General features: G+C 41.3%; 1 protein-coding gene and 1 long non-coding RNA gene across 2 annotated transcripts; one reads left to right on the top strand and one right to left on the bottom strand.

Annotated features, from left to right (window-relative positions):
- Positions 1-838: 838 nt before the first annotated feature.
- On the top strand, positions 839-3,838 carry LOC124174676. Its single transcript, XR_006868969.1, has 2 exons — positions 839-1,212; positions 2,954-3,838. It is a non-coding gene; the product is annotated as an uncharacterized LOC124174676 (long non-coding RNA).
- LOC124174675 (signal recognition particle receptor subunit beta) lies at positions 1,816-3,971 on the bottom strand. Its single transcript, XM_046554025.1, has 4 exons — positions 3,775-3,971; positions 2,916-3,082; positions 2,648-2,787; positions 1,816-2,349 (listed from the first exon to the last, which is right to left on the bottom strand). The coding sequence occupies exons 1-4, from the start codon at positions 3,872-3,874 to the stop codon at positions 2,010-2,012; spliced, it is 747 nt and encodes a 248-aa protein (XP_046409981.1). The 5' UTR covers positions 3,875-3,971; the 3' UTR covers positions 1,816-2,009.
- Positions 3,972-12,538: the final 8,567 nt, after the last annotated feature.

The following is a 12,538-nucleotide window of genomic DNA, read 5'->3' as shown; positions in this document are numbered from 1 at the left end:
TTTTGGAATAGTGTATGAATTATGTGTTCCACACAATCGCAAGCAGTAAAGCATTCGGTGCTTTTATTAATGCGGTATGTTCAGCAGACCTATTACATGGTGAACAATAGTACGTAATTTTTTGAATAATTTTTTCATACGTCACATGATTAATTGTTTTTATTAAGTACATTATTGTCGTGAATACGTCGATTGTTGATCGTTTCTTAATTCATATTGTTCGTTGAATTTTTATTATAGATGAAATGGATTGCTTTGCATTGTTTCTAATCGCCGATATATGTTTAGTATCGCCGCGACGAGCGAAAATTGTTCGTTGATTGTACTTAAAAAGTCTATATTTTCATTCGTTGCTTTATAAACTCACGTATAAGGTTCTGATATGAATTTTCATATGAATTCTACATGAGAATTGTCAATAGAGCGTGAGATGCATTCGTCAAAGTGGCAAATATAACGGTTAATTAGAGTTACGTACGAAATTCAACTTCAATATATTTGCAGAGTGTTTTATTTTCAATAACTCGTTTATTGGTTAAGTCATACTTTTGTATCAAGCAGGCGATAGGGAGTCGCGACCGCTTAGGCAATGCAATGGGCAGAGTCCTGTATGTTTTTACCACGTTTTTACTAACTCACGGGACCGTGGTTACACCTGAACTGGTTTTACTACCTTTGATCCTCCGTAGATTTATCCAGTTTACATGACTGTGGACAAAACGGACCCTACTGGGAATACACTGTCTACCATGTTCAAGTTGGTATTCGAACAATCTTTGTGTCAACATGTCAGGGAACATCACCTTACTTCGTGTCGGTAAGCTTTCGAGAGTATCGATCATATTCACGTTGCAAAGTGTGTTGTCATCTAGCTGGACCGTATTGAACAGCTGACTGTCGGCTTTGAGACAAGATCGCAGTCGCGCGCCGAAGCGTTGATACGTTTGTCGAAAGATGCGATATCATGTTTAATACTTCGGCTGATTCATTAATTCGGAAAGGAACTAAAGCGCACGGATGTTCGGAAAAATTAAGTCGTGCCTTCTCGGGCTCTTCACGACTCGTGACATGTGTATAATACTGACTGCAGGTTCATTCGTGGGCTTACTATTAGTGTCTGTAACGTTTATTCGTGAAACATAAACACGGCGGTAAGCTGAGTTGACCGTGGGTTGAGTCATGTAAATACGAATCTTCTACATCACTTCAAAGGTATTCCGTAATTAATAAAGTTTTACCGCTCAGTAATTGGTCACAATTTAGCTATTGAAGCAATAACATACACTTCAACTTGACGTTCGTAAATCTGGCAACGTCGCAGCATGCGTCGGTAAACAGTAGATATCATCTGTAAATATGACGGACGGCTTACCACGTGGAAATTGATGTTCGGATTTTCCCCTATCGATCTTAGATGACTAATTTTCGATTTTCAAAATTCAGTGAAAGTTTTATGAGTTTCCTTAAAGTAATAAACATTTTAGTTTTTATGTATTTCTCGTAGAGATTTAATACTTGTATAATTTATTGGTGTAAGCTAAGGCTTTGAGGCTTGGTAGTTCAAAATTCTGGTAGGTGAATAACTTCCATGTAAACTATAAAAAATTTGAGGTAGGCAAGTCTTCTGCATAGTATACACCGTGATTCTCACCCCCCCATCAAAGTTGCAACATTGTTTTTACCATTGCAAAAACGTAACGCTATTTCTTTTATGATTTTCTTTTTTTTAAATGTAATTAATTTTTATTTTTAGAGTAAAAATTGTAACTTACAGATAGCACGACTTATATCAAATCAAATTAAAGGCAGTAATGATGTATTTAAGTAATAAACGCAATATGTATTCTGAAATAAAGCAATATAATAATGAATAGAAAAAAAAGTTAAAAATTATTATTCATGTTGCAAAATACGTATATGGCCATGTGCATATTGTGTCAATAATCGTGTAGATTCGATACAGCGAATGAAACGATATGGTGTAAGCATGATTTATGAGATCTCAAGTACTAAGCTATCTTTTGTAGCCAGATATCCAATTGTTCAATGTCAGCAGAAGTCTCAGAATCTTTATCGAATGCACTGGCTTCAGCAAAATCAACTTTCGAGCCTAGATGAATAAACTCAAAATCTTTACCTTGTTTGCCAAGATAAAAATTTGACGAAGAGGCATCCGTAGTCTCTAACTGATTAGTTTTTGTTACCCTAAGCAAATTAATTTCTTTTTCAAGTAAAGATTTAATCACACTGCATCCCTTGGCTGTTGTTTGATCTTGCTTATTGCACAAAATTAACACGGGGGTTCCATTTTTTTGAATCGTAGGATCAGACAGGAGCGTATATAAATATCTGTAACAGATAAGAAATTTAAACTGTACAGGAATGGCGAAGTTTTATCACAGTTGATTAATGCTGAAGAGGAGTCTATTCATAATCGTGAGAAATTAATTGGAAATGATGGTATGCCGTATTGTTCCGAATATAAGCGGAGGTTTTTTGTCGTTGACAGCACCTGCCCAAAATTGACCTTGTTTTATATGCGGAGTTGTCTGATGTGCGGGTAACTAAAAAACTACCTTGAAATACTGTCTCAGAATTGAGGACCGTCTTGTACTCGGAACAATACGGTAATTCACTATTTACTTACTCGGCAACATCTCTGACATCTTTTTGTATGGTCACTGAATCAATGACATAGACTAATCCTCTTATTGAAGACTTGTAATTGTCAAAAAACTTTTGCCTTAGTCGCTCGTGACCAGGAATGTCAACAATTCGCAAAGCGCTCTGAAAAAAAAAAAGAAGAGAACAGTAGATTTATTCTGCCTAGTATTTTATGTTTTTACAGCATAGCACATTAGTCTAAAAATGTGGAAAAAATTGCAATCATGAAATAAGTCTAGTTTCAAATTTACGTTATTGATGGTAACGTCCCCGATGTTTTCTTTAACAGAGGTGTGTGTTGCGACATATTTGGAATGAAGGAGCCGAGCGTACAGCAATGTTTTTCCAGCGTTACTAAGCCCTGCCAAGATCAGGCTTCGGCCAACGGATCTTCTCCTACGCCATACAGCAAATACAACTAAAATAATAAAATGATGCCACATATTTTTAAAAGTATGTAGATCATTAGTTAGGTTGAATAAAACAATGTAACTATATATATTTTTACATGATTATTGCTCAAGTCGATGTCGTTGTTATAAAACTGTGGATTTGTAAACAAGAAATTTTATTACAAACTGTGTACAGTCAATTTCTTTTTTGACTCTACGGAAGAAATCAATATTTCAATTTCCAATAATGTATCTATTTTGTTATTATGTACACAATCACGAAGCTAGAGTTGTTTTCTTTTTATTCACTATTTTAATACTATTTTACAACTATTGTAAATTCTATGATATTGTTTTAATATGAGTTCTATGCTTTTAATGGCACGATATTAATTTAGCTTGATGTAACCTGCATTGTTGGAAGAAATGCCAATATATCATCTTACCATATGCCACGTACATACATTATGCATAAAATTGTTGTTACTCTTATCTCTCTGAGATTAATTGTCTATATATAGATCGAATCGTATTATACAAATTCGTGCAGCAACGAGATTTTTCAATATTAGTAACAAAATGCGCATGTTTACATGTTCAAATGTTATGTACTTGTGTAAATTGAATGCGGTGCATTAGCGGGAACGGTGCACAACGAAACACAATAATTTGTCGAAAATCATAACCTAAGACTAATCTATTTCATGTAATATTATACCTAGCGTGATAAATATGGTAAACACAGCAACGAGCATTCCAATAAATTGTGTGTTTTCATTGTTCTCGAGTGTCAGCGTCTCTCCACGTTTGTTCCCCATCCTGGACCGTGTTTAATTGCGATATTTTCACTACTGAACTAAACGTGGGTGCATATGGTGTAAATGTCACCTCGAGTCTCGCTTTGCGTGTGGCAGAATGTGCAACTACGTGATTTAACCTGACCCAACATTATCCAACAAAATACTCTGCGTCTGTTGGTACTGCAGAGCGTAGAAGGTGAAACAGATCCTTACCTTACCAATAATTCTGTGTTACCAAGAGACTAAGTGTAATCCCCGGTTGATTCGTCTTGATGTACAGATAGAGCTTGCTTCTGATCCGAATTCCCCACCTCAGGGACTCTACTTAATTCAAATGTGCGTATTGAAAGCCTGAAGAAGAAATTTATTTATTTAATACTTCAATGCAGAATTTTACCTTTTCTTACACATACGTATTAATCTAATAGATTGAATCGAACAGTAAATCCATTTTCTAATGGTATTGAAATATTATGCAAGTTCATTCTGGGTACGAAAATGTTACAAATGTGACAGTTTGAATTTCGTTACAAATAATACTCTTGAAATCGTGTGCGTTCAAGCGTTATACCGAATGGTACTGCTACCTTTCGAAATCCGTTTCGTGTTATAATAACATACCATTTAACTGATATTTTCGAATGACACTTGAAATAATAAGCCTGCCAAGATGGGTCTTCGAATATTCGAATGTTTGATAGTACACTTTAATAATTAGCTGAATCGTCTTCCGTTCCATGTAAATTTTTATGAGTCTGAAATTGAGTTGCGTTGCTGTTTCTACAATATGTTTGTATTACAACTGTAAGATGTACCAAAACAGTGATCAATTTAAAATATTTTATTTCATATGCATTACCGTTACGGCGCGGTACTGTTTGTGGTATTGCAAATAATTAAATTTTACTTTTATTTCATCTTTTTATAAGATTACAGTTAGGAACTGCTGTTTTATTGTTCTTTAAACAATTCTTAAAAAAGAAACAAATACGATGAAAATCGGGTACTCGTCAGCAATGAACAGGCTGTTTATTCCTGTATGTCACTGCCTATGTATATGTATGTATTAAATGTATATATATATATATATATATATATATATATATAAATGTATGTATTCAAATAATATTATAGAGAAGACAGGAATTTTCTTTTTCGTACATCATTAGAGGGACCTTAGTGAATGAATATTGAAAGGGAGTTTCTGTGTGAATATTATTTACCCCAATAATTTGCCTCATTCAGTCTCTGTTGGGAAATGTACATAAGCGTGGATTCGTGTCTGTTGGACAGCAGCTCCGTCGTCGCATATCCGTTATACGTGTGTTACAGGCATATTCTATCCAGGGCACTCACGTATCGCAGGCCATTCTTCATGGTTCCGTTGCTCTTTTGAAAACCAGACCTCTGTCTAAAAAATATTGGAAAGCAAAATAAACAATCACCAAGACCTGCTCGCCGCTTTGCTGCGCCGTATATAGGGGTAGGAGACAACAAACACACGGCTTGCTGCTGCTGCTGCCATGCCGCCGCCGTCGCCGCCACAACGCTCGCACGTTTTTGGGGATGGACCACCCGTAAATTCACGTGTGGAGTGTTATAATGTGTGTACTACACTCGAGGGAGGCAGGTCGCACCTGCTGTCGCTGAGTGATTCTAAACACATGTCCCACTTGGGGATGTCTGGCCAAATATTGGATGAAAGGATCCTTTACTGAGGGAAAGTCGATGAATAGAGGGGAAGTTGGTCGACTCCTATGTGTATGGTTTCGGGTAATGAAGGGTATCCAGTACGGGTAGGCGGCGTATAATTATTCCACAACTTAGAAGATCACAATTCCGTCAAGTCCCACAACTATGAGGGAAAATTATTCCCGTATAAAATAGTTTTAACGAAGTCAACATGAGTTGAACTTGACAAACGAGTGATAACAGACATTTTCGGTCCCGTGTGTCTGACGATCGATGAAAAGAAAAACGAATTTCTAGTTTCATGCTGTCGAAGAAAGGGATATCCGCATTATCTGTGCTTGGCGAGCAGCTCAAAGTTACGGATTCGAACATACGTATCACAATCTGTACAGACATAAGCGCGAGAAGAAAATTGCTAGAGAGTACAGATTTGGCCGAGCTATCTCAGCATCCGACGGAGTCGCGTGACTCTCGAATTTATTGCACTGCAAAATATCGGCGCCGTAGTATGAACTCGCGAAATGCTCTCTCCGCTTGCAAACAGCGGTGGGTGAACGTCTTTTTCGAAGAGACTGCGGGGCACTCGATTCTTTGGAATATGGTTGAAGCTACGGACATACAGTCCTCCAGAGGCGGTAGCAGTTATTTGGAGATCTGGATTCTGATCTCGCAGAATCCCGTGGGAATAAGCGAGCCGATCGAGATGCAGCAGCTCTCGCGCCAAACTTACTTGCAGATGTAAAGTTGCATAATGCGACAAATTCTCGTTGCGATTATATTCTGTAAAAAGATTCTTTTTTTTTTTTTGTCAATTCTGCGCACCCTGAGAAACCGCCGATCAGATATCACCAGGGATACTCGCATGCATGCGGTCCGAATCTTATTCGTCGCACGATTTTTTGCCAGCAGACTGCAATTGCAGTCGCGAGATCGGACTCAGCGGGACGTCCATATCGATCAGAAATGCATTGACAGGATATTATTGCTTATTAATGAGTTTCTGCCCATGCTCTTTTATGGCATAACGGGGAACAGACAGACCACGCTGCACTTGGCAAACAAATTGAACGTTTAAATCATCGAAATGCACTTTTGCCATTACAGGATATTTATTTCATTCGAGCAATTATTTATAAGCGTCGCTATAAATATATTAGTATCAAAGCTGCAGCTTATAAATTGAGACTGAAACGAGGACTCGAATATCATACGCGATGCGCATATCGAAACGGATAGAGAAATCCGCAATAATGCGTCCGTAATAATTTATGATTAATAATTATCGTCGTAGGTACATAACGTGTATAATATATATAACAGTCGGGCAATTAACGCGTATAATTAGCAGTCCACCTGTGCACAGTTCGTAAAAAGTACCGAGGTATCACTTTACAAACGCACTAATACCTGCGTACGCGTCGAATGTAAGGATGGAATTTAATAATGCGACCACATCTGCCACCATAAATTTGCGAGAATATTTTCAATCTGCAAAACCTAAATCGAGGGTCATTAAGCACGTATCAATTATCGGGACGTTAAAACAGGCAAAGTGTGCCAGTTCCGGCACTGAGTCGTTCTATTTCTTTTGAAGAAATCGGCGCGAATAATCTTCGCGTTGAAAAAAATCCATTAATGATTAAAAAAAAAAAAAAAAGAAAAGATAATCAAAAGTGCGGCAATAAAATCGTATAATTTTTTCGCATCGCGAAAGTTGGTTGGTGCATCGCATATAGGTATACCTATATAATATATATAATACAAGGTAGCCCGAAAAAAATTAATGAATAATAAAAATGAAAACGTTATAAATACATATAATCTTATTCTTCGCTGTGCAGGAATTACTCGACTGCACAAATACAACAGAACGGGGCTGTCGTATTAGTCGAAGGTTTCTTGGGGCAAAAACTAACTGATTTTTAAGCGGTTCGTTGTAAGTAACCACGAAAAAAGCGGCAGAGACCAACGCGATAAAATACGGCAAGAAAGGAAGAATCTTAAGGTGGTTTGGGAGCCGACTGGGCGCGAGGAAGAGAAGGCAGGGGAGGATCGAGAGGAGGAACATCGAACACGAACGACTCGATGGTCCCTGCAGCGTGCAGCGTTTCTTGCCCCCGGTTAAAGAAAGAGCGAACTGCGATCAGCGGGCCGCAGAATCTGCAATTATACCGCAAAAAACGATGGGAACAACAAACTGTTTTCTGCCCGGTAAGACAATACGGAGCCAAATAAGAAGCGGATATAAATCTTCAAAAAAGTAGTTTCATCGCTGATGCAATACGGGCGAAAAAAACTGAATCGATCCCTAAATTCTCCATTGACATGTACACACGTATACATGTATTACTATTTGCACTCGTTCGCCTCGTATCTTCACTCTGAGAAGGGGTTGGAATTCAATGATCACGCGGCTCAGTAAAAAGCGACTGAGAATGATGTATATTTCATGTTTTTGCTTATCAAGTTACCAGATTGTAGAGTTTGCTATGAAATTAGCGTACCTTAGCTTTATCCCATAATATCTGCGGGAGAGCTTCTGTACTGTGCTTGGTTTGATAATATTATATTCCATTCGGAGCGAATATTACGCGAGGTTCTTAATGGCCCGGATAAGGAGCCAGTTAAGGTAATTCTCTGGCCTCGCTGCACGTATCCTGCTAACGCCCGTGAGTAAATTGGGGTAATAAATTTGATGTATATACACGAGATTTTCCAGCCGCGTTTGTGAAACGTATACGGTATGCATGGATATATACAATAAGCTTATGTACGCCGGGTAAAACTGTTATATACCTATCGCGTGATTATGATTACAAGGTTAGTGTTCGGAGCGGGTATATAACGGAGGGCAGTTTATACGCTCCTTAATTCGCGGTTAATTCATCCGTGATTTTAGGTTGATATAATTACAGAGGAAGGTGCGAATGTCTGCATAAAACGCGCTGCGCCGGCTCATCGGTGTTGATCATACCATCCTTACATGTATTTATTGGTCCAGCCGAGTCAAATGATCGCTACGTTCTTCGCCTAGATCTTAACGCTCCGATCATCGCTGCGGTTTCCACCCAGCCGGGGTTCTATTATAAATCGGCTGGAGGAGTGCATCCGAACCGTAATTAGCGACGCCAATTATTACTCAACCCCTCGCCTAATTGGCCAACCAACGCTGACGCTACATAAATAAAACCCCGGTATCTTTAGGCTCGATATATTCGCTCTTCGGCCAGGGGTTAACGATTAGCGAATCGCGATTGGCGACGCGATGCGTTCCCTTACACCGCACGTGTATCTTATACACGCATAAGCATACGATAATGTCCGGCTTCCAATCGCGCCTTTGTCGATTCTATCTACTGGATTTTTACCAAGCGAAAAAATATTCCAACCCGGCTTTACGGAATGCACCGAGAAAAAGAATCGTCGTCTCCAGCTTCGCGACTAATTTGTATTTACAAATATCAAGATCTTTGTTAAGGTTGACATTCTTCTTATCCAATACGTCGAACGAAGCGAATGATAAAAGAAAAAACACATTTTCTGTCATTTATTTTTTCACCTGTTATTGGCGTATCAATTGAAATCAGCGCCGTATTAACTGGTAATTGTGAAAATTTTCCGATAACCCTAATTAAAAACGAGTTAACAAGAAGTGAATTTTTGAAACGAAAGGAATGAAAAATTTCGAGGAACGGGAGCACCGTAAATTGTGAAACGAGTCTGTAAAGTAATCAATTCCCTTAAATCTGTTTCCTCTTACCGGGAATCCTCAATCCGAATCTCCACTTTCTTCCTCCAACGACTCGAAGTGCACATGTGCATCGCGCCGATAGCATAATTTGTTCGTATCTCTACGGCTGCAGCCCTTTACCCTCTGACTCTATGGCCATTTAGCTGGCAAGAAAAAGGTCTGCGGGTACTTTAGATGAGACCCAACCGTTAATGAGATAAGACCCTTATTGTCAGAGAAGGAGAGACGGTTGTCCGTAAAAATCGGCGCGCATTTAAGGAGGACTGCTGCTTCAGCCGTGTTGTAAAACGGGTTAACGAAGGTGCGAATGCCCGTCGGTACAATCACGACGAAACGGGGTGTTCAAGTTTATTTATTTCCACCAGGAAGAAGCTGGCTCGAATTTGATCGCGAAAAGAGTTGAATTTACGGCCGAGAAGAAAAGGCGATTTGGTGAAGCCGACAAATTAAACGGCATAGGTGTTACGCATTTCGGTGGTATTATCGCACGAGAGTTGCACCTTTAACGACTTCGCGATGCTTTTGTCAGACTTAAGCCGGTGGCTTGCGAGTTGCAGGTACGATGCTTTTCAAAGAGTAAACTTTGTAACGGAACCGATCATAAAACTGCCCTCGTGTCTCATACGGGTATCGGGCATAAATCTGTGCTGTGGCAGCCGGCTTTTCACCGCTGCCAAACAGCCCCCGGGTTCGGCTGAAGCGGTCCGAAAAGGAATAAAAATAAATATAAAAATGAAAATAAGTATAAAAAATGTCAGTCGTCAAACAGACGTACAAAGTAGCAAATCTGCTCTCTCACGTGTTCCGGGTACCCTATGGCCTATAACCTCATTCCCTACTTGGCTCAAGCTCTTTCGTACCTCGCAAATAAAATGTTACAAATTCGTTGCACGCAGGGTAGTTTATGGCGTATGGCTGAGAGCTCCTTTATACCTCGGTTTAATGCTCCCTCAGGGCCATTATCCCCCTTTACGATAGTGGTGCGTATATGTTACCTTTAAATTGTGCCATAGACAAAGCCCCGACAAGTCGTGGAAGGTTGGCGGATCCCTGCATACCTTGTATCTCCACGCACATACGGGGTGTCTCTCCCTTCAACGACTCGCTACTGTCCATCCAAACTTCAGTTCAAAATGATTGATTAATCCCAGTTTCCCCCGTTAATGATTAGCTGGTTACTCCTCCTCCGAGCCCCGCTGAAAGCTTTACAAATATTCGAGGCTGCCGAGAATGGAGAACACTCAGTAATGTGCAATGTGCACCCGCCATATTATATAATGTTGTAAAAAGTGAACTAGAATCGGTATTCCAGGGGTGGATCGGTTCGTCATCGCTGTGCACGGTTGACAGTTGCGTGCTCGTGAGGAACAATTATTTTATGGCGGTACACGCGCACCGTACCAGGAAAGATTTCTCGCGCAGGATCTGGGCCGTATATTTTGACAGTTACGATGCGAGTTTAACGATCGGGATTAATTTTTATGGGGCGTCGCGGAATGAGATGAGATGCTGTTGCCGCTCCTGCGTACCTCGGGGTGAAATTCCTCAACGATGTTTTGCCACTTATTCCAAACTAACTTTAAAATCCTCGCTCGCCACAGCAGGACCTAAACAGCGAGAACTACGTAAAATTAGTCCTCAAGGTCAAAAGTCACGAGGTCAAGGACCTGGACAGCCAAAATCACGGAGCGCTTGTCCAAGAGGTTGATATCCACCAGGTGGAGGACCTCGACAGCCAAATCTACAGAAAATTAATTCTGAAGGTCGAAAATCACCAGGTCAAGGACCTGGACAGCCAGAACTACGGAGCGCTTGTCCTGGAAGTCGAGTTTCACCAGGTAGCGGACCTGGAGCGCAGAAACTACGGAGCGCTTGTCCTGGAAGTCGAGTTTCACCAGGTAGCGGACCTCGAGCGCAGAAACTACGGAGCGCTTGTCCTGGAAGTCGAGTTTCACCAGGTAGCGGACCTGGAGCGCAGAAACTACGGAGCGCTTGTCCTGGAAGTCGAGTTTCACCAGGTAGCGGACCTCGAGCGCAGAAACTACGGAGCGCTTGTCCTGGAAGTCGAGTTTCACCAGGTAGCGGACCTCGAGCGCAGAAACTACGGAGCGCTTGTCCTGGAAGTCGAGTTTCACCAGGTAGCGGACCTGGAGCGCAGAAACTACGGAGCGCTTGTCCTGGAAGTCGAGTTTCACCAGGTAGCGGACCTGGAGCGCAGAAACTACGGAGCGCTTGTCCTGGAAGTCGAGTTTCACCAGGTAGCGGACCTGGAGCGCAGAAACTACGGAGCGCTTGTCCTGGAAGTCGAGTTTCACCAGGTAGCGGACCTCGAGCGCAGAAACTACGGAGCGCTTGTCCTGGAAGTCGAGTTTCACCAGGTAGCGGACCTGGAGCGCAGAAACTACGGAGCGCTTGTCCTGGAAGTCGAGTTTCACCAGGTAGCGGACCTCGAGCGCAGAAACTACGGAGCGCTTGTCCTGGAAGTCGAGTTTCACCAGGTAGCGGACCTCGAGCGCAGAAACTACGGAGCGCTTGTCCTGGAAGTCGAGTTTCACCAGGTAGCGGACCTCGAGCGCAGAAACTACGGAGCGCTTGTCCTGGAAGTCGAGTTTCACCAGGTAGCGGACCTGGAGTGCAGAAACTACGGAGCGCTTGTCCTGGAAGTCGAGTTTCACCAGGTAGCGGACCTCGAGCGCAGAAACTACGGAGCGCTTGTCCTGGAAGTCGAGTTTCACCAGGTAGCGGACCTGGAGTGCAGAAACTACGGAGCGCTTGTCCTGGAAGTCGAGTTTCACCAGGTAGCGGACCTGGAGCGCAGAAACTACGGAGCGCTTGTCCTGGAAGTCGAGTTTTACCAGGTAGTGGACCCGGAGTGCAGAAACCACGGGGATAGAGAACCCGGTACTCGAAATCTGCGGAGCGCGATTCTCATACGTCCGCTCTACTGCGCGGTTGATTCCAGACTGAGAAATTCGGCTAGCTGATTTTCGTCTATATAGATCGAAGACGTCAAGAAAAAAAAAAATTTGGGTGACGTCACTTTCTGAACATCCGAACATCCAAACTTTGGTTTCTCACTTTGATACTATGTATGATTTTATAAAGCGATACCTTAAGTCTACTACATACCACGCACGAACCTTGCAATATCATTCTAAAATGGAATTTCTGTGAATTAATGATTTTATTGCTAGAATAGAATAATTCTTCAATAGCTGTAACAACTCTCCGTGCTTGCA

Source organism: Neodiprion fabricii, chromosome 2 (genome assembly GCF_021155785.1).
Source record: "Neodiprion fabricii isolate iyNeoFabr1 chromosome 2, iyNeoFabr1.1, whole genome shotgun sequence".
Taxonomy (NCBI): Eukaryota; Metazoa; Arthropoda; class Insecta; order Hymenoptera; family Diprionidae; genus Neodiprion; species Neodiprion fabricii.
This window is presented reverse-complemented; position numbering and strand designations above follow the sequence as displayed.